Source organism: Ictalurus punctatus, chromosome 9 (genome assembly GCF_001660625.3).
Source record: "Ictalurus punctatus breed USDA103 chromosome 9, Coco_2.0, whole genome shotgun sequence".
NCBI lineage: Eukaryota > Metazoa > Chordata > Actinopteri > Siluriformes > Ictaluridae > Ictalurus > Ictalurus punctatus.
Window position 1 is genome coordinate 26,537,501 of NC_030424.2, and position 20,717 is coordinate 26,558,217.

The window sequence follows — 20,717 nt, forward strand, 5'->3', positions numbered from 1 at the left end:
GTGTATCATTTATCACCTTTGTAATATTTACGGTCTTTGTGTTTATTATAAAGCTACGCATGCTGTGATACAACCACCGTTTAAGTCAGGTCCATGTGTTTGATTGGTTGAATTATGACATCTTTTAAAAACATCCCATCAGGCCTGTATCATGACGCTCATGTTGAGAATTTTTTATTATGTAAGTCTTTGCATACGAGGACCTTGTTCCGCTCGTTTCACATGACTTTGCCCTGTTGGATGTTTACCGCCCCAAAAAAGGCCTCAACAGCCCTCCCCTGTCCCCACAGAGCTCTATGCCAGCAGTTATGACAATGTTAGCTGACCACGCAGCCAGACAGCTGCTGGACTTCAACCAGAAACTGGACATTAATCTCCTGGATAATGTTGTTAACTGCTTGTACCATGGAGTGGGACCGCAGGTAAGAATTCACACCCCACCTTGAGGAGTAGCATCTTCAGGGGGTTATTATTTTAAACTCTATGCATTCTTCTAGAATAACAAATGCAAAAAACTCTTGTGGCGCTAGATTTATTCTTATTCCAGCTTTTTATTCCTGTAGTTCTTTATCTAGTTAATTTAGGTCCTGTTTATATTTAACAGAAGTATCAGATTTTTGTTGTTTCCCCACTACCAAGTCTGTAAACAACAGCCAGCTATTCGTTTTCTGCATTAATGCAAAAGCCGCAATTCTGCTGGCGATGACTAACTATTTTGACGAACCAATAAATTAAAATAAACGGGCGTCTGGTAAATAAAATTTCCGTGGATAACGACTTCAGTTCCTGCCTCAGTTTAGTTTCCATTCAATAGTGTTTGGTATTCAGAAATGGATAAAAAGAAAAATTAATATTTCAATATCAGAAATAGATTTTTGAGCACACTACGCCGAGCCCCACACGAATTTATGGAGATACTAGAGATCCAGATCCTTTCTGCCTCTGGATGGAGCTCAAATCTTCTTTAATTCCAGACTGCTGGGACTACGGCTGCTCTTAACGCCATACAGACTTCATATAAATCCATAATGAACTTTTTCACAATATCTGTTGTTACCCAGATGAGGATGGGTTCCCTTCTGAGTCGGGTTCCTCTTAAAACATCTTGGGGAGTTTTTCCTTGCCACCGTCGCCACTCAGTGGCTTGCTCAGTTGGGATAAATTCGCACCTTTAATATCTGTATACCATGTTGATATTTCTGTAAAGCTGCTTTGAGACAATGTCTATTGTAAAAAGCGCTGTACAAATACAATTGAATCGAATTGAATTGAACTATGTCCAAAAGTATGTGGACACCTGACTATCACTCCCATATGTGGTTCTTCGGCAAACTGTTGCCACAAAGTCTGAAGAACACAATTGTATAGCATGTGTTTGTATGCTGTACGTATTACAATTTCCCTTCACTGGAACTAAAAGGCCCAGACCTGTTCAAGCATGACGATGCTCCTGTGCACAAAGCGAGCTCCATGAAGACATGGTTTGTCAAAGTTGGAGTAGAAGAACTCGAGAGCCCTGACCTCAACCCCACTGAACACCTTTGGGATGAACTGGAACACCGACTGCACCCCAGACCTCCTCATCTAGCATCTTGTAGCTGAATGAACACAAATCCCCACAGCCACGCCCCTAAATCTAGTGGAAAGCCTTCCCAGAAGAGTGGAGGCTATTATAACAGCAAAGGTGGTCTCGATCTGGAATGAGATGCTCAACAAGCACATATGCGTGTGATGGTTAGGTGTCCATGTACATCTGGCCGTTTAGTGTACATTGTATACATGATCCCTTTTACCATTTCTGCACGGAGAACATCAGTGGTGACATGCCCACAAGAGCCAAACCGGTCGTGAACACGGCGTCTCGTCAAGTGCAGGGTGTCAGTCTGCAATATTTATTTTTCTATATTCCAGCAAAGAATGGCCCAGGAGGTCCTCACGCATTTAAAGGAGCACCCGGATGCGTGGACCCGAGTGGACACCATCCTGGAGTTTTCTCAGAATATGAACACCAAAGTAAGCATGCACTCTCAACCAGCCTGCTACAGTCAACCGGACCGATGCTCACGAGCCATCTTGGCGGAGGAGCGCTGATCGGGCTTTTTAAAATTAGTATAAAATTATTTTTTTATTTTTTTTTGTAGTGATCAGCAAGGCTTACATCAGCGCTCTTTCTCGGAGATGCTTTGTGAGCACAGGCCCTGACTTCCCTGCTTTGAGGAAGCTCTGACATGATGTCACTAATTGATACACGTATTTGGGGAACACTTTAATCCGTTGAAGCCTTTTACAATGCGGCTCCCTCCGTTTTTGGAGGGGTTTTTTTGTTTGTTTGTTTTTGTAGTAGCGACAACCTAGCTGGTTCAGAGATCTTTATTATTTTTTAGTGCTAATTTCTTCTCGCTTTTATCGATTATGGTTGAACGTCGACTCAAAATCTTTGATTCCTCCCAACACCTCTGAGTCCAGTTAACCTCTCCCTGCCCCACCTAAACAAATACATCTTCTAGTTTGAAGGAAATTGCATGGCTGTCCCACAGTGAGATGCCTTGCCCTTTTCGCTCTTCAGGTTTAGCTGTAGGTCTTCGCCTCCTGTAAACCCGTAGTCCTTAACGTTCATTTGGTCATCGTCTGATGTGAAAATGAATGAAAGCAACTCGATCATAAACCTCTTGGGGAATCTCACAGTGCTGTAATATAAAGACGCCATGCGCGTGTTTACCTGGTCAGAGCTAATCCGTTGTCAGCTGTCCTTCCTGTTTAGCTGATCGTAATTGGAGCTTTGTTCTACTCAGCAGTTGTTGGGATGGAGTTTATTCCCCTATTGTGCATCAGGCTTCCTTAAACTACTGGTAACAGTTTGCCTTTATTCGTTTTGTTCTGGGCTTGCTGTAGGTGTGCTCTTAACCCTTTGGTCATTATTATTACTAATGTTTGGAGTGGATTTGACAACAGAATTAATAATTTCATAATACGCTGCCCAAAAAAAAAATCATTTCTCAAACAAGTACCCTTTCAAAATCATACCTAAACAATTTGAAGTGCATCAGGTAAAGCACTTGTGTTTATTTGGCTTCTCCCTATTTCTTATTAAACAAAGAATGAACAAACACAAAACCACAAAAAAAATAATTTCTTACCTGAATTTGTTCATATTTGATCATTAATGCCAATGTTCCATTATGTTGATTGCTTGTAATAGGAAGAAAAGGGGTGTGTCTTCCTGTGCACCTTGACACAGCTAGGCTTTGGGCGGCAGGCCTCCACAAGGTCTACCTTTTCATTCCCTTATACTTAATTCTGCTCTGCATCCGTTTTCATTGCATTTTGCTTCTTCTCATCTGGAGGAGGGAGAGCTTAAGCGTAAGATGAGTAAGATGCTGATCCAGGAGCAGTTCCTCCTCCTCCTCTTGTATGGTCGTGTTCATTAGGAGAAACTGATCTTAGGTCAGCATTCTTCCTCTCTTCTTAGATATCATAATTACTCACTGGTCCTAGGCAGGTATTACATTTTGTGTATATACATATATGCACACACACATACATGCGTACATGCATACATACAGTTGCAATCAAAATGATTCGATCCCCATTGCAAATCAGGTTTATTGTCAAAATGTACAGACTTTCAGCTGTTTGTAATGAACAAATCAAACAAAAGCACAATTGAAACAGTTCAACACGACGAACGCTTCTAGCGGTTTCCCGAAATTCAACTGAAAATGCAACTTGTGACTTCTCCAGTTTCAAAATTATTCACCCCCTTGAATAGAATCCCTCCCAACAGCACAAATATGCAAAACAGGTGTTGTCTCAAGCACAGCTGATACAATTAATCCAGGGCTTCATTAGCTGCACCAGGTGTGCTTGAGCTGGAACACATGAAATACCTGAACTGGCTAGGGGCAGAAAATTGTGTGAAGTACCTGTACGGGGCAGAAAAAGGAAGCTATCAATGGCTGCAAGCAGATTTCTGAGAAGGCAGGTTGTGAAAAACCCTCGAGTGACCTCAAAAGACCTGCAGCAAGACTTGGTGAAAACATGCACTGAGGTTTCGGTGAGCACAGTAAATAAATGCAGTACTGAATGCAGAAGTTTTCCATGACGTTCACCACTACTGACCCAAAAGCACAATAAATGTTGGTTCAAAATCATATAAATAAGCCGCAGAAGTTTTGGGATTCTGTTCTGTGGAGCGATGAAACTAAACTGCAACTTTTCTGCACGATGGATCGGCGGTATGTCTGGAGGAAGAAGAGTGAAGAAAGAACACTCTGTCCACAGTCGAGCACGGTGGAGGCCGGGGATGCTCTGGGGCTGCTTTGCATCCTCTGGCACTGGAAACCTGCAGCGTGTGGAAGGCGAGATGGATTCATTGAAGTACCAGGAAATCCTAGGAGAAAAAGTCATGCCGTCTGTGAGGAAACTGAAGCTTTGGCATCATTCGACCTTCCAACAGGACAATGATCCAAAGCATACCTCAAATTCCACCAAGGCTTGGTTGCAGAAGAAGTCCTGGAAGATTCTACAGGGCCATCACAGTCACCTGACTTGAACACCGTAGAAAATCTCTGGTGGGATTTGAAGAAGGCGGTTACAGCACGCACACCCAAGAATATTACTGAACTGGAGGATATTGCTCATGAGGAATGGGATAAGATTCCTCAGGAACGCTGTCAGAAGCTGGTGTCTGGCTCTGCATCTCGTTTGCAGCAGGTCATAACAGTAAAAGGTGCTCTACTAAGTACTAAAGATGCCTTCCATGAAGGGGGTGAATAATTTTGAGACTGGAGAAGTCATTAAAAGTTGCATTTTCAGTTGAATTTGGGGAAACCACTTCGTTGTGTTGAGCTATTTCAATTGCTTTTGTTTGATTTGTTCATTATAAACAGCTGAAAGTGTAAATTTTGACAATAAACCCGATTTGCAATGTGGGTTGAATTCTTGTGTGTGCATGTATGTATATAATATATAAAATATTCTAAATAAATAAAAAGGGCAGGTAGGTATTTCAGCTGTAGAGATCATTTCGGTGTGAGTCTGTCTCTCTTTAGTTCTGATTTTCTTCTCCCTTTCTTGCTTTATAGACCTTCTCTTGTTTGTTCTTACCATCAGCAATTAAATGTCATGGCAGAATCATAGCTTCGAATGGCACAGTGACGTTTATGTTCATTTTATTTTTTATTTATTTATTTAATTTTATTCATTTATTAATTAAATCTGTCTCGGTTTGAAGGTGGAGATCTGACCAGGGCTTTGACTATAACCGTGAACCTGCAGGGTTTCTGTATCCAGATTTCAGCTTTGAATCACATCCCTTCACCTTGTGAAGCCTCTGTTATACGTTAACTCCTCTCATCGCCTCTCTCTCTGTTTGACCCACTTCATGTTTCTTTCTTCTGATCCTTAAAAATGACTGATCCCTACAGCTGAAATACTTTCAGCCTCGATGACACAGATACCAGTAACACAGCCTCTAACTAATTCTCGTGTTGTTTTTTTTTGTTTGTTTTTTTTTTAACTGTAACGTTAAAAAAAAAAAAAGCACTATAGGAAAAAATGTAACCAAACCTGTAGATTGTTTTGCTGTTCCCAGAGGCGCACACCAGCCAAAGCCGAAAACAGCAGGTGCCAATACTTTTATTAATCGTTTATCATTAGCAAAATTATTAAGGAAAGAGTCGCTGATTTATTTTTTTCCTAATTCTGTTAAAAGAACGTATTATTGCCGATATCTAACCTTTTGAGTACGTAAAGTATTGGACGTATTTTTTATAAATAAATAAAAGAAGACAGTTTTGTGCATCCTCTCTGACTTCCTGCGTGGTCGTGTTAACCAATAGCATTTTTTTCCCCACCTGTCTTTCACTTTCTGGTGTGAAACTGGCAGAAACAGCAAAACTTATACAAGCTTTTGAGAATCTAGAAAACACTGATTCTCTAGAATGTTTACAGCAAATCTATGAAATAACGCAGTGAAATCAAACCTGCATGAAACACTATGTTCAGTCTGATTGTATGCTTTTTTTTTTTTTTTTTTTTAAGGAAAAAAAAAAGAAGAAGAGAGAGAGGGAGATTTTTAAATGTGTTCAGGCAGTGATGATTTTCCCTGTTTTGTTTGTTTCGAGTCACAATTCTGAAAGAAAAAAAAAAACATATATAAAATTCACAGTAGCTCATGTGGTTTACTGGATGGTTAAAGCTGAAGTCCTTAATGTTCGCTTTGTTCCCTTGGCATTCCAGTACTATGCTCTGCAGATTCTGGAAACAGTTATTAAAACAAGATGGAAGATTCTGCCCAGAAACCAGTGTGAAGGTAAGTTTTCCATTTCCAGCTCAACTGGCTGGCGCTACACTCATAAAAAAAAAAATTAATAATAATAATAAACTTTTCCACTTTTATTGTACAGTCGGCCGCCCTCCGCGTTCGCAAGTTAGTTTGTCGTCAATAATAAAATGTGATTCTTTTTGGAGTTTGTTATAAATGTGTAAAATATATGTATTATTAATCTGTTTATCGTTTACTACCCTAAATATATACCCAGATTTATTCTAAAAAGTAAAAGTTTGTGAAAAGGTTTCCGTGCGCTAAAGAACTGCGGACTATGTGCTCTGATTGGGGACGCCACGCTCTTTATCTCGCGTTTCTCTCAACTTTTTGCATCTTTAAAGCGCGATAAAGTATCGACTGTAATCACGGGTCCAAAGAGTAGTGCTTCTAGTGATCCTAGGAGGCAAAAGAAAGCAAAGACCTTACAAGAAAAGGTTAAATGATTAGATTTGCTTCGTACAGCACACTTGTATTGATCCACTTCTGTTGCTTGAATAAATGACTATGTATTGTTCTGCATTGTATATACGGTAACGGTTTTATAAATGTTAATTTTTACTGCTATCTAAATACTGTACATGTACTCTGTTACCTCGCTCGCTCTCTCTCTCTCTCTCTCTCTCTCTCTCTCTCTCTCTCTCTCTCTCTCTCTCTCTCTCTCTGTGTGTGTGTGTGTGTGTGTGTGTGTGTGTGTGTGGTAGCCTACATTGTTGATGCTTTATAAAACATCCTGTTGCAGTACAGTGTATTGTTTACTTTTTTCGTGCGTGAAATATGGCGTATTGTGTGTTAAATATATTGTTTACTTAAAAATGTGAATATAGCGCACCTTCAAATATAATTTGACGTACACCGCCGGTCAGAAATGTGTGGACGCTCGACTGAAATGTCTCTCAATCTTAAAAACCTTTTGATCTGAAGGTGTGTGATTAAACGTTCGAAATCGCTGTCGTAGACAAAAATGTAACCGTGCCGACGTATTCGTTTCTTTCACTGGAAAACCAACATTTTATTTACAAAAAAAAAAAAAAAACAATTTTTTTTTTTTTTTTTTAAACAGACGACTCGGAGCGAAATATACCATAAAGCAGCTGATAACAGTCCGGTACCTTGATTTCTTCAAGTGAACGATTCCGGCTCAGGCGTTTGTGTTTGTGTATTCCTGATTTCTCATAGGACCTGCTTGCGGTGGACCTGAATTTGCCTCAGTGTTAGCTAATCCTGAGCTTAGTGTGTGACTGCTCTGCACACACTCCAGAACACACCTGATCGAGTTCAGCAGCTCATTATTGCGTCCTTCGAGTAAGAGAAGGAAAAAGCGCTGAACCGTGCAGATGTACAGCAGCGCCAAAACCGGTACTCAGAACAAACTTTTTTAGCATGAAACATTGACTGAATATGCAGTGATGAGGGTTAAATCCCGGAGACTACAGCTGTCAGTGGAGAGCTGTTTTGGTTTTTGTTCGGAGGACTGGATTTGGCTTGCAAGCTGCTTTAATCGGCTGCTTGAAACTGTTTGTTTGCTGCTGCAGCCGTGTGGTTTCCATGTTGTGTTCGCTTGTAAAACCAGTCTTTTTTTTTATTTTTTAAAAATGTATTTATTTCTATTTAAATGATTGAGAATTAATGCTATGGCAATTCCTTCCATAGCCCAGAAGTGTAACTCTTATATGCATGAATGACCTGTATCTCTCTTCAGATGCCACTAATGTGTTATGTAGGTCTTTAGGTATCGTGAGTGTGTGTGTGTGTGTGTGTGTGGGTATACCCACTGGAAAATACAAATCGAGTGGGTGAAAGGGTGAAAAGTTCAACCTCCTAAAATGTTTCGCACCAAGGATTTCGAACGATGATGAAGACGTACTGCATTTTTCTTTTGCAAAGGCGTCGTAGTATACTTGTTCGTTGTAAATTTATCTATACACTTTTGAATCCATTTAATTTTTCATCTTATTATGTTTACATAAAACTTCACAATTGAAATAGACTTAAATAGCCTGGTGTGTCTCCTCTGCTTTTTGTCACTTGCTATGTTTTTGTTTTTTGTTTTTTTTTCCTTTTCAGAAAGAGAAATGCTCTTTTATTTATTTTCTTTCCTGCTTGTTTCTTTGTAAGTGCACAAGTGATCTTTTTACATGCAGAGGACCTTATCAACCTTGCGTTTCATGTACACGCATATTTAACAGACTCATTTACATAGATTCTTGAGAGGGTTGCCATGAAGCCTCACATGCAATGCAAAGTGATGCGCATGACACGGCAATGCAAAGTGGCCTGACCGTGTGGTTTCTTTTGAGGCGATCGCTGAAACCTAGTTGGCATCTGCAGCAGCACCAAGACGGCTGGAGTTGAGACATATTTTGTAAACACGTTTCCTTTTCGTGCGTTGGCGCGACCTTGGTAAAATGTGCACCGTCACTGTCTGAAATTGTTCTTGTTTATCAGTCTGAAAATGTAGCATGAAGGAAATCTTTGGAGGCCTTGTATTTATTTTCTTGTCATCCAAAAGTTCAGTAATGTTTAACTAGTTCAAAAGTGTAGCAGTTACTGGACACTGCAGGACTGCCGGATGACACATTATTACTCACATGCTACCTAGCTCGCTTCTGCGTGAGCAGGCCGAGACTGACTCAGGCTTTAGTTAGGGCTGGAATGCCACGTTCAATACCCGTTAATGTTCAGGCCAAATCTAAGGACTTGAGCTGGTTAACAGACGAGCTGTCAAACAAAAGAGCTGTTTTAAATGTCGCGTAATCGTGCTTCGCGGCTATGTTATCTTGATAACTCTTAAACCCTGAAAGTTTTTTTTTTTTGTTTTGTTTTTTTTAACGCTTTCTGTCTTGCCCCTGTTTGTACGCAGGAATTAAAAAGTACGTCGTGGGCCTCATTATCAAGACGTCTTCTGACGCAGCCAGTGTGGAGGTACGTGTGGTGTCTAAATTTACTGTGGAGCAAAGCTTTACTGTTCTTCGACAGCTGATGGGTGATGTGGTGTTTCATTGCAGAAGGAGAAGGTGTACATTGGAAAACTCAACATGATTTTAGTTCAGGTAAGAGTTATGGAAGATTAATCCTTTTGTTTAATGATATAACCTATTAAAAATCAAAGGTTTAGATGTATTAGTATGGTACGGTCAAAGGGTTTCTTTTAGTCTTTTACAAGGACTGTGTTTATTGACCAATGCATCGATATTATTTGGTTTCCCATTGAGCAAATAAGAAAACCAACCCGAAACTAAAATTTACATCCAGTTTCCTGTTGACTTTGCAGGATTTTGCACTCGCAGAGATTAATACAAAATTAAGCAAACTCTATAAATATTCGGAGGAGCTTGCAATTTTTCCAAATTACTGCAGATTTGGGCCAAGGCGTATCATGTGACCGCATCACAACGCACGTTCAGGCCAAGCCCTCTTCGGTTCATGTGCGTAAGTACAGCTAAAGGGTCTCATTTACCTATAAACATCACAGTGAGAAAACTATTCACTGCATCTCACTGCAGTTCTTGCCTGGTTTACCATTGAAACTAAGCAGGGTTGAGCCTGGCCAGTACCTGGATGGGAGACCTCCTGGGGAAAACTAAGATTGCTACTGGAAGTGGTATTAGTGAGGCCAGTAGGGGGCGCTCACCCTGTGTTCTGTGTGGGGCCTAATACCCCGGTGTAGTGACGGGGACACTATAGTGTAAAAACAGCACCGTCTTTCAGATGAGACGTTAAACCGAGGTCGTGACTCTCTGTGGTCGTTAAACATTCCCCTCATAATCTCCATCCCTTAATTGGCTTCATCACACACTTCTCTCCACTATTAGCTGGTATGTGGTAGGCGTTCAGGTGCACTACGGCTGCCGTCACATCGTCCAGGTGGGTGTTGCACACTAGTGGTGGTTGAGGAGATACCCCCCCACCCACCCCACCCACTATGTAAAGTGCTTTGAGTGTCTAGAAAAGCACTATATAAACGTAACTGTAACTAATTGCAATTTCGCCAACGCAAGTAGTTTCTTCAAAAATAACACAAACTCTGCAAGTTGCATCACAAATTTGGAGAGAAAAAAAAGCAGCCACAAAAGCAGGCATTTTTGGAAACTGCAATCACAAAAAGAGAAATCCTGCACAGACAGATTATGCAGAACAGGTATAAAAGACAAACCAAATTCAACTTAAATTAAATGTCAAACATTGAGCGAACACTTAAGTGCTTCATCTTAAGTGGTCATCAAAATATATAAAATATATATATATATATTTTTTTTAAAACAATGCAGACCCTTAGTATTTACTTTTATGATAATGCACGTGCACATCACATCTGTTTTTTTGTTGCTGCTTTTTTATTTCTTTTTTTTTTTTTTTTCAAAAAAGTGTTTAACAAAGTAAAACGCATAATTGTTGATGTGATTGTTTTTTATAAGGAGATATTTATTTGATATTTATGATGCGACTCTTTGTTGTGAACGCTGTGGAACAGTAATGGTGCTTTGTGAAGTTTATCAGCACAGGAAAGTCTTCAGAACGGAGGAGTTTACTTTTTCCAGTAAATTTAAATACTACGTTGTATGAGAGAGAGAGAGAGCGTGATCTGATCTAGTGGGACAAGGAGAGATCTGATCTAGAGAGAGAACAAAAGCGAGCGATCTGATCAAGTGAGAGAGGGAGAAAGAGAGCGGTCTGATCCTAGTGAGAGAGGGAGTGAAAAGGAGAGAGAGTAATCTGATTTAGTGAGTGAGGCAGAAAGAGAGAGAGATCTGATCTTGAAAGTGGGAGCGTGAACAATCTGATCTAGTGAGAGAGGGGGAAAAAGAGGGAGAGATCTCATCTTGAGAGAGGGAGAGCGAGCAATCTGATCTAGTGAGAGAGGGGGAAAAGAGAGAGCAATTTGATCTTGTGGGAGAGAGAACAATCTGATCTAATGAGAGAGGGAAAGAGAGAGCAATCTGATCTAGAGAGAGATCTGATCTTGTGAGAACGGGCAAAAGAAAGCAAGAGAGAGTGATCTGATCTAGAGAGAGTGCAAAAGAGAGCAATCTGGTCAAATCAGAGAGGGAGAAAGAGAGCAGTCTGATCCTAGTGAGAGAGAGGGAAGGGAAAGAGAGCAGTCTGATTTAGTTCGAGAGGGAGAAATAGAGCGCAATCTGATCTAATTTGAGAGAATGAGAAAGAGAGAGATCTGATCTTGTGAGAGCGAGAGAGATCTGATCTTGTGCGAGAGAGATCTGATCTTGTGCGAGTGAGCGAGAGAGATCTGATCTTGTGCGAGAGAGATCTGATCTTGTGCGAGAGAGATCTGATCTTGTGCGAGAGAGATCTGATCTTGTGCGAGAGAGATCTGATCTTGTGCGAGTGAGCGAGAGAAATCTGAACTTGTGCGAGTGAGCGAGAGAGATCTGATCTTGAGAGAGAGATCTGGTCTTGTGTGAGAGGGAGAGAGCAATCCAATTTAGTGAGAGAGGGAGAAGGAGAGTGATCTGATCAACAGAGAGAGAGTGTAAAAAAGAGTGAGGTTGATAAGGGAGTGACTGTTTATCGCAGCTGTAATGTAAGTGAAAACAGAAACTGACTCTTCTCACAGACTTTGTACAACATTAAATCTAACTGTAAACCATTAACACGTGCGCTGTGTCGTTCATTAATAAACAAAACATTTGTAAACGTTGACCAATCGCTGTGGTATAAGTGGAATAACACCCCGGAGTGTGTTATTCCCTACTTAATGCTAATAATCTCCCAGAACAATACTGACCATATATTATTGTCTCTATAATACTAGATGACATGAATTTGATCATCGGTCAGACGAGGCAATACGATGAAGGCAGTTAGACGCCGGTAAAGTTACTAAAATTTGAGAATTTCAGGTGATGAGTAACCTTGCGCTGTGTCCCATGCAGCCAGTGTGACTAGAAAGTCATGTTCTGTTAAACATCAACTGCAGCACCACTACCTGTGAGAACTCGAATTCCTTGCGTTTTTGTTTTTTTTTTCCTCCCTCCACATTGCACACCTTTCTATGTTGCTGTTTTATAGATTCTGAAGCAGGAGTGGCCCAAGCACTGGCCCACGTTTATCAGCGACATCGTGGGGGCGAGCCGCACCAGCGAGAGCCTCTGCCAGAACAACATGATCATCCTGAAGCTGCTCAGCGAGGAGGTGTTCGATTTCTCTAGCGGACAGATGACCCAGGTCAAAGCCAAGCACCTGAAGGACAGGTCAGACGTGTTTGAGTGACCTGAATTAGCTTGTAGAATGTGCTACTTAAGTGATGTTGGAGATTTTGGGTGTGTTAGACCAGGAAAATAACAAATATATGAAGAACAAAGGGCTTCCAGGATTGGCACTGAGATTACAATGCTGTTTTTGTTTTTTTTTATTCTCCCCCTCCTCTCCAGTATGTGTAACGAGTTCTCGCAGATCTTTCAGCTCTGCCAATTTGTGATGGTGAGTGCAGCCTATACTGACATCTGCAATCTCATGCGTATTTTTTTTTTTTACATAGAGAAGAAACAAAGCTTCTCTCTCGTCAGTCCAAACGAGAACGTAATAATGGACTACCATCGTTCTTACCATCTCTTAGGAAAACTCCCAGAATGCTCCTTTAGTACACGCCACCTTAGAAACGCTGCTCCGGTTTCTGAATTGGATCCCACTGGGCTACATCTTCGAAACCAAACTCATCAGCACTCTAGTGTACAAGGTGAGACCTGCACCCTTTCCTCAGCATTTTGCGTTAAGATGTACCATCAGTAACGAGCCAGTTCACGACCATCGTGTGCAGTTTTGGATTTGCACCCAAAGTTCTGAATGTATTTGTTCACGCTAATGGTAGTTTAGCTTGCACATCGGTTTGTTTGTTTATTTATTTATTTATTTATTTATTTATTTATTTATTGTAGCCTCAGTTTGTTTACTGATTATATTATTTAGTCATTTTTTTTAGTGATTATATTCATCGTTTATTTATCCTCTCTCGGTAGTTCCTGAACGTTCCAATGTTTCGGAACGTGACGCTAAAGTGTCTGACTGAGATCGCAGGTGTGAGTGTGAGCCAGTACGAGGAGCAGTTTGTCACGCTGTTCACTCTCACCATGATGCAACTCAAACAGGTAACAAAATACAAGCGATCATCACACACACGCACGCACGCGCGCACTGCAAAGCAGCTAAAACGGATCGCGTACAGCTCGTAACGCCATGCAGGTTGGAGGTTAATTCGTTCTCTGGTTGGGTTCGTAGATGCTGCCTCTGAACACGAACATCCGTCTGGCATACGCGAACGGGAAAGACGACGAGCAGAACTTCATCCAGAACCTGAGCTTGTTCCTCTGCACCTTTCTCAAAGAGCACGGCCAGCTCATAGAGAAAAGACTCAACCTACGTGAGACCCTTATGGAGGTACACAGCTACACACACGCCTCGGAATTCTATCTATCTATCTATCTATCTATCTATCTATCTATCTATTTATTTATTTATTTATTTGCATCCTTTGTTTATATATGAAGTAAACCGTTAATCCGTTTAATAATCCATTAAATATGTTAATCATCACGTAAACCTTTGAACTCAATCCGCTCGTGCCAAAAACTGTCTCGCAACGAATCAAAGTTCACGTCGAAGAATTTAAAAGGTTTAAGAATATAATTCAAGATTTAGGAAGTGGAAGTATGTGGAAGTATGTGGTAGCCAACTAATATTTTAGTGGTGGCTCGACGGTTAAGGCTCTGGGTTACTGGTCAGAAGGTCGGGGGGTTCAAGCCCCAGCACTGCCAAGCTGCCACTGTTGGGCCCTTGAGCAAGGCCCTTAACCCTCTCTGCTCCAGGGGGTGCTGTATCATGGCTGACCCTGCGTTCTGACCCCAGCTTCCTGACATGCTGGGGTATGCAAAGAAGAAAGAATTTCACTGTGCTGTAATGTATACGTGACCAGTAGAGACTCATTATCATTATTTTGACGTAAAATCGAGTTGTTTAAATTTGAAGATTTCTGTTCTTAAAGATTTGTTCATTTTAGGGCTACAACTAACGATTATTTTTGATAATTGATTAATCAGTCGGTTATTTCATCGATTGATCGATTAGTTGGATTAAAAGGCCAATTTTTATTTTCTGTATTTTTCCCCCCGAAAAAATGTTATTTCACATTCTGCCTGATGTCGTCCTTCAAACATTGTGGAAATTGAAGGCTATGAAAAAGGTATTAAATGTATATCTGTGGGCTATGCTATAAGGATTTTATGCGAAGGATTTAAGAAAAATATTAACACAATATTTTGGGGGGGAAAAAACCAGCTGATTGTCCACAAAAAAAGCATAAGTTAAATCACTATATTAAAACACTGAAAAAGAAAAACAAAAGCACAAACTAAGTGTTGAGGTTAAATGTTCTGGAGTAACGCACACATTCTCTCATCTGAACACAGTAACATGTTCCTTTATTCTGTAAATGTACGACACTTCTTACATTTATATACAGTGACATGTTATAACTCCATTACAGTTACTGCTCTCATAAACAACACCGTTACTTTAGTTTCTAAATCTAGATAAACATCGCCTCAAACTACATATCTGATCAAAGTGAATATTTTAGTCAGCGTTATCGCGCTTCCTTTCTATCGCGCGCTGTTTGATTGACGCGTACGCGTGGACTCGCGCTCGTTCGGTGAAGATTAACGGAGACTCGCTCGCCGTCAGGACGAGACTTTATGTAAAATGGAAATACTGGTGTGAATTTCTAACATTCACAGATGAGGATATAAAGGTATAAATGTCATTTCTATGCTGAAGAAAACACGTCTGAAACACGTTAAACACCACACGCATCTGTCGCAGGATCTGACACGACGAGCCACGTTAATTCACTTACGAGTCTGTTTGAAGCGCTTGATATAAAAGCTCACGTTTTGGACGACCCGGATCGTGCACTTTTCCCTCAGCAGCTCGCCCTGTGACCTCCGCTGTTTTCCGGATGGGTTTTATTCATAGAAATGAGTTTTTCACCGTTGTGAAGTGACGTCACTGACGGGGGTTATCCACAGTGACGTCACAGACCCGAGTAATCCATAATCATACTCGTTGTCCATTATTTTAATTATCGACTAGTTGTTACAGCTCTGTTTCATTTGACTTGCACTATAACATCCTCTTCTGATTATGAAACAGCTCCCTAGTCCGAGCGCAGAGTTTAGTTTACGTGTAAAGAGTTTCTTAGACTTCCACAAATGGAATAAGTTCCTTATAGGTTCAAATATTTGCATGTGATCTCCAGGCTCTACACTACATGCTGCTGGTGTCTGAGGTGGAGGAGACGGAGATCTTTAAGATCTGTCTGGAGTACTGGAACCACCTGGCGGCGGAGTTGTACAGAGAGAGTCCGTTCAGCACCTCCACCTCCCCACTGCTCTCCGGCAGCCAGCACTTTGATGTTCCACCACGCAGGCAGCTCTATCTACCTGTACTCTCCAAGGTAAGGGTGCTTCTCACATGCTGCTGGGAAACTGCACGTTAATACTACAGACACAAACGCCAGGCGTGGGTGTTTTATTGTACATCACTAAACGGTTCCAATTTAGGATTTGTAAAGTTCAAGCAAGACATTTGTCACATTAAAAGACACTTTGGAATATTGTGCGTGCACACACATGTATATGAAGAGAGTTTTTTAGTTGAATCACAATCTCTCTCTCTCTCTCTCTCTCTCTCTCTCTGGCTCGCTCTCTTTTTCTCTGTCTCGCGCTCTCTCTCGCTCCCGCGCTCTCTTTCTTTCTCTTTCTTGCTTTCTTTTGCTCTCTCTCTTTCTCTCACTATCTTTTGCGTTCTCTTTCTCTGTCTTTCTCTCTCGCTGTCTTTCAGGTGCGTCTGTTGATGGTGAGCCGCATGGCAAAACCGGAGGAGGTGCTGGTGGTGGAAAACGATCAGGGTGAGGTGGTGCGAGAGTTCATGAAGGACACTGACTCTATCAACCTGTACAAGAACATGAGAGAGACGCTCGGTAAGATATACACACACTTCGTACATACTTTGTGCATTTGATCCAAACACTTATGATGGAAATACACCAGATGTGGTCCTAATTTGATCTTTTTCTTTGTTGTTTGCACGCTCTCTCTTACTCTGTTTCTCCATTGCCCTGTATAGTGTACCTGACCCATCTGGACTACGCAGATACAGAGCGGATCATGACAGAAAAACTTCATAACCAAGTGAACGGGACAGAGTGGTCCTGGAAAAACCTGAACACGCTGTGCTGGGCCATCGGCTCAATCAGCGGAGCCATGCACGAGGAGGACGAGAAGCGATTCCTCGTCACGGTCATCAAGGTGTGTGTTTATTTCTAACAGTTCATTCGTTTCACTCACGTGAGTGTCGCGTCCCGAATGAACGTTTGTTACGCTCACGCTTTTCTTATGCGTCTCAGCGTCGGTCTAAATATAAAGTGAGTTTTGTGTATCCGTGTCAGGACTTGCTGGGATTGTGCGAGCAAAAGCGAGGAAAGGATAACAAGGCTATCATTGCCTCAAACATTATGTACATCGTTGGCCAGTACCCACGATTCCTGCGCGCACACTGGAAGTTCCTCAAGACTGTAGTCAACAAACTGTTTGAGTTCATGCACGGTGAGTTTGAGGCACGTATTTGAATGTTTGCCTGCTTTTTTTTTTATATATATATATATTTTGAAACCTAACTAAGAATTAGGCTTCTTCTACAAGAACCTCATTTACAATATACAGGTGCATCTCCAAAAATTTATAATATCGTGGAAAAGTACTTTTTTTTCCCCCCGTAATTTTATTCAAAAATTTGAACTTTCATGTATTCTAGATTCATTACACATAAAGTGAAATATTCCAAGCCTTTTTTTTTTTTCTTTTTTTTTTTGGTTTAATCTCGATGATTACGGATTACAGCTCATGGAAATCAAAAATCCAGACTCTCAAAATACTAGAATAATGAATTTATAATACAGAAATGTCGACCTTCTGAAAAGTATGTTAATTTATTTGGTTCTGGGCTAAAATCCTTTTGTATGAATTACCGCATCAGTGCGGCGTGGCATGGAGGCGATCAGCGTGTGGCACTGCCGAGGTGTTCTGGAAGTCCAGGTCGCTTTGATAGCGGTCTTCAGCTCGTCTGTATCGTTGGGTCTGGTGTCTCTTATAGGTTCTCTATGGGGTTCGGGTCAGGCGAGTCGGCTGGACGATCAAGCGCGGTAATACCACGGTCAGAAAACCAGTTACTAGAAGTTTTGGCACTGTGGGCAGGTGCCGAGTCCTGCTGGACAAGGAAATCAGCATCTCCATAAAGCTCATCAGCAGATGGAAGCATGAAGTGCTCTAAAATCTCCTGGTAGACGCTGCATCGACTCTCGACTTGAGAAAACACACTGGACCAACACCAGCAGATGACACAGCAACCCAAATCATCACTGACTGTGGAAACGTCACACTGGACTTCAAGCAGCTTGGATTCTGTTCCTCTCCACTCTTCCTCCAGACTCTGGGACCTTGATTTCCAAATGAAATGCAACATTTACTTTCATCTTCCCCGTGATTGTGCTTGTGTACTGAACCAGACTGAGAGATTAAAGCCTCAGGAAACCTTCGCAGGCGTTTTGAGTTAATTCGCTGATTAGAGTCTTCTCAGGTCGACATTTCTGTATTATAAATTCTTTACTCTAATATTTTCAGATACTGGATATATGATTTCCGTGAGCTGTAATCATCGAGATTAAAACAAAAACAGTCTTGAAATATTTCACTTTGTTTAATGAATCTAGAATACACGAAAGTTCCACTTTTCGAGAAAAAATGAACTTTACCACAATATTAACACTTTTTGAGATGCACCTGTATAAAGAAACCGTAAAAGTGACTCGTGGTTCAGAATGATGCATACTCGCACTGATTTGGGAAGATAAAATATATACTATTATAATATTATATTTATTATATGTTCAGTAATATTAATAATAACAAGAATTATGCATGGATTATTATGATCCTTATTATGTATGATCCTTTTAATATTGATGTCAAAATGCTAAACGTTTCTTCTTTCTCACATTAGAAACCCACGATGGGGTGCAAGACATGGCGTGTGACACGTTCATTAAAATTGCACAGAAGTGCAGGAGGCATTTTGTGCAGGTGCAGGTCGGAGAGGTCATGCCCTTCATTGACGAGATCCTCAACAATATCAACACCATCATCTGTGACCTGCAGCCACAGCAGGTCCGTTTCGGCTCAAAAGCTTGTAAAAAATAAATAAATAAAAAAATCCCGTTAGGTCTAAATTCTAACATTAGATATGAGGAAGATGGCCCGAAATCTGGTACCTTATTTATTTATTTATTTATTTATTTATTTATCTTTGCTCACTCACCCATTCTGTCCCTGTAGGTGCATACGTTCTACGAGGCAGTGGGTTACATGATCGGTGCTCAGACGGACCAGGCTGTACAGGAGCACCTGATAGAGAAGTACATGCTGCTACCCAACCAGGTGTGGGATAGCATCATCCAACAGGCCACCAAGGTGAGAGATTTCAGCATCCTCGCACGTCAGCAAATATTCTAGACACCATGTTACAATGCACGTGTGTGGCTGTGTACGTATATATACATTTCAGTTTGTTCAAACTTCTGTTACTCAGTACCAGTAGCACTTACAGTGATTCTGACAAAACACCATGCATATACTACGAATGCTTCAAGAACGAATTAATCTGACTGATAAAAGCCGTACCTAGCGGTAGAGCGCACGCCACGCCGGCCGATGTGTGTAGTGCAGCAGGTGGTGGGATTCAGAATGTTTGTTTGACTCACAGCATTCAGTCACTGGTACTTGTAAACTTCTATGTGGGGAATACTACAGCAGTAATTGTTCTCTCTGCTGCTCTTGCTCAGAATGTGGATATCCTGAAGGACCCAGAGACTGTGAAACAGCTGGGAAGCATCCTGAAGACCAACGTAAGGGCGTGCAAGGCCGTGGGTCACCCCTTCGTCATTCAGCTGGGACGCATCTACCTGGATATGCTCAACGTCTACAAGTGCCTCAGTGAGAACATCTCCGCAGCTATCCAGACCAACGGTGAGGAAGTGTGTGTGTGTGTGTGTGTGTGTGTGTGTGTGTGTGTGTGTGTGAGAGAGTGAGTGAGAGAGTATGCACACATGTGCTTTATTGATTTAATATTCAGTTTAGTGCATAGATATTTAACAAAGTACTTTCACTGATCACTTGGTTATTTTTTTTGAGGTCTTTCAAAATGAAATTTGAATAAGCAGTGAGTTTTGTCAGTAGCTTTGTTGGTAGGATTAATACTATATGCAGCGATATGAAAAATTCTGTGTACTGTGTTTATTTTTGTGATCTTGCTTGTGTGTGATTTATTTGTGTGTGTGTGTGCAGGTGAGATGGTGACTAAGCAGCCATTAATCAGAAGCATGCGCACGGTGAAGAGAGAAACTCTTAAACTCATCTCAGGCTGGGTCAGCCGTTCCAACGACCCACAGATGGTAACACACACACACACACACACACACACACACACACACACACACACACACACACACACACACACACAGACTCCCAGTCAAAAGTTTGGAGACACAATTTTAAAAATCTTTCGATCTGAAGGTGTGAGATTAAACGTGTGAAATCGGTGTCGTAGACAAAAATATAATCGTGACGACGTGTCCGTTTCTTTCATTAGAAAATTAATATTTTATTTACTGAAAAATCTTTATTTAAACGGACGACTCGAGCAAAATATTTTCCGAAAAGCAGCCGATGAGAGTCCGGCGTTGGTGTGAACTCCTTTTAATACTGTTTAAAAAGCATCTCGGGGAAATTCCTCAAGAAATCGGATGAGAAAAACGCCAAGAATGCATTTCTGGGAATTTCTAGGTGAACAGAGGGTCTACTTTGAAGATGATAAAATACTCAATTATTTTGATTGATTGATTTATTTATTTATTTTATCACAACATAATTCCCATAGTTCCGTTTGTGTTACTCCAGAGTTTTGATGACTTCATTATTATTCTACGATGAGAAAAAATAAAAATGGCATGAGTGTGTGCGCGCACACACACACACACACACGCGCACACACACACGCGCACACACACACGCGCACACACACACACACACACACATACACACACACACACACACACACACACACACACACACACACATACACACACACATACACACACACACACACACACACACACACACACACACACACACACACACACACACACAGAGAGCGCCCTAGCACCTTAAACTTTACACACTCCTATTCTATAAGCACAATTCTGCTCAACACACCTTTTAATATCTGTGTCAGGTGTGTGTTCTGATAAGCTGTACCTAATTCAGGT

The 20,717-nt window shown here is 41.1% G+C and overlaps 1 protein-coding gene across 2 annotated transcripts in view; it reads left to right on the top strand.

Moving 5' to 3' along the window:
• xpo1b (exportin 1 (CRM1 homolog, yeast) b) overlaps nucleotides 1-20,717 on the top strand; it is a 32,575-nt gene that overhangs the window by 5,080 nt on the left and 6,778 nt on the right. Inside the window, exons 2-19 of one of the 2 annotated variants that reach the window (XM_017476032.3) lie at nucleotides 291-422; nucleotides 1,912-2,013; nucleotides 6,241-6,313; nucleotides 9,189-9,250; nucleotides 9,334-9,378; nucleotides 12,356-12,537; nucleotides 12,718-12,766; nucleotides 12,903-13,022; nucleotides 13,303-13,431; nucleotides 13,562-13,720; nucleotides 15,597-15,794; nucleotides 16,181-16,319; nucleotides 16,466-16,647; nucleotides 16,788-16,944; nucleotides 18,398-18,561; nucleotides 18,730-18,864; nucleotides 19,236-19,419; nucleotides 19,738-19,844. In XM_017476032.3, coding sequence (XP_017331521.1) covers nucleotides 297-422; nucleotides 1,912-2,013; nucleotides 6,241-6,313; nucleotides 9,189-9,250; nucleotides 9,334-9,378; nucleotides 12,356-12,537; nucleotides 12,718-12,766; nucleotides 12,903-13,022; nucleotides 13,303-13,431; nucleotides 13,562-13,720; nucleotides 15,597-15,794; nucleotides 16,181-16,319; nucleotides 16,466-16,647; nucleotides 16,788-16,944; nucleotides 18,398-18,561; nucleotides 18,730-18,864; nucleotides 19,236-19,419; nucleotides 19,738-19,844 — 2,313 coding nt within the window. In that variant the 5' untranslated portion in view covers nucleotides 291-296. Of the gene's footprint in view, nucleotides 1-290; nucleotides 423-1,911; nucleotides 2,014-6,240; nucleotides 6,314-7,487; nucleotides 7,685-9,188; nucleotides 9,251-9,333; nucleotides 9,379-12,355; nucleotides 12,538-12,717; nucleotides 12,767-12,902; nucleotides 13,023-13,302; nucleotides 13,432-13,561; nucleotides 13,721-15,596; nucleotides 15,795-16,180; nucleotides 16,320-16,465; nucleotides 16,648-16,787; nucleotides 16,945-18,397; nucleotides 18,562-18,729; nucleotides 18,865-19,235; nucleotides 19,420-19,737; nucleotides 19,845-20,717 lie in introns of those variants that run through there. The other variant, XM_047157851.2, reaches the window with a different exon arrangement.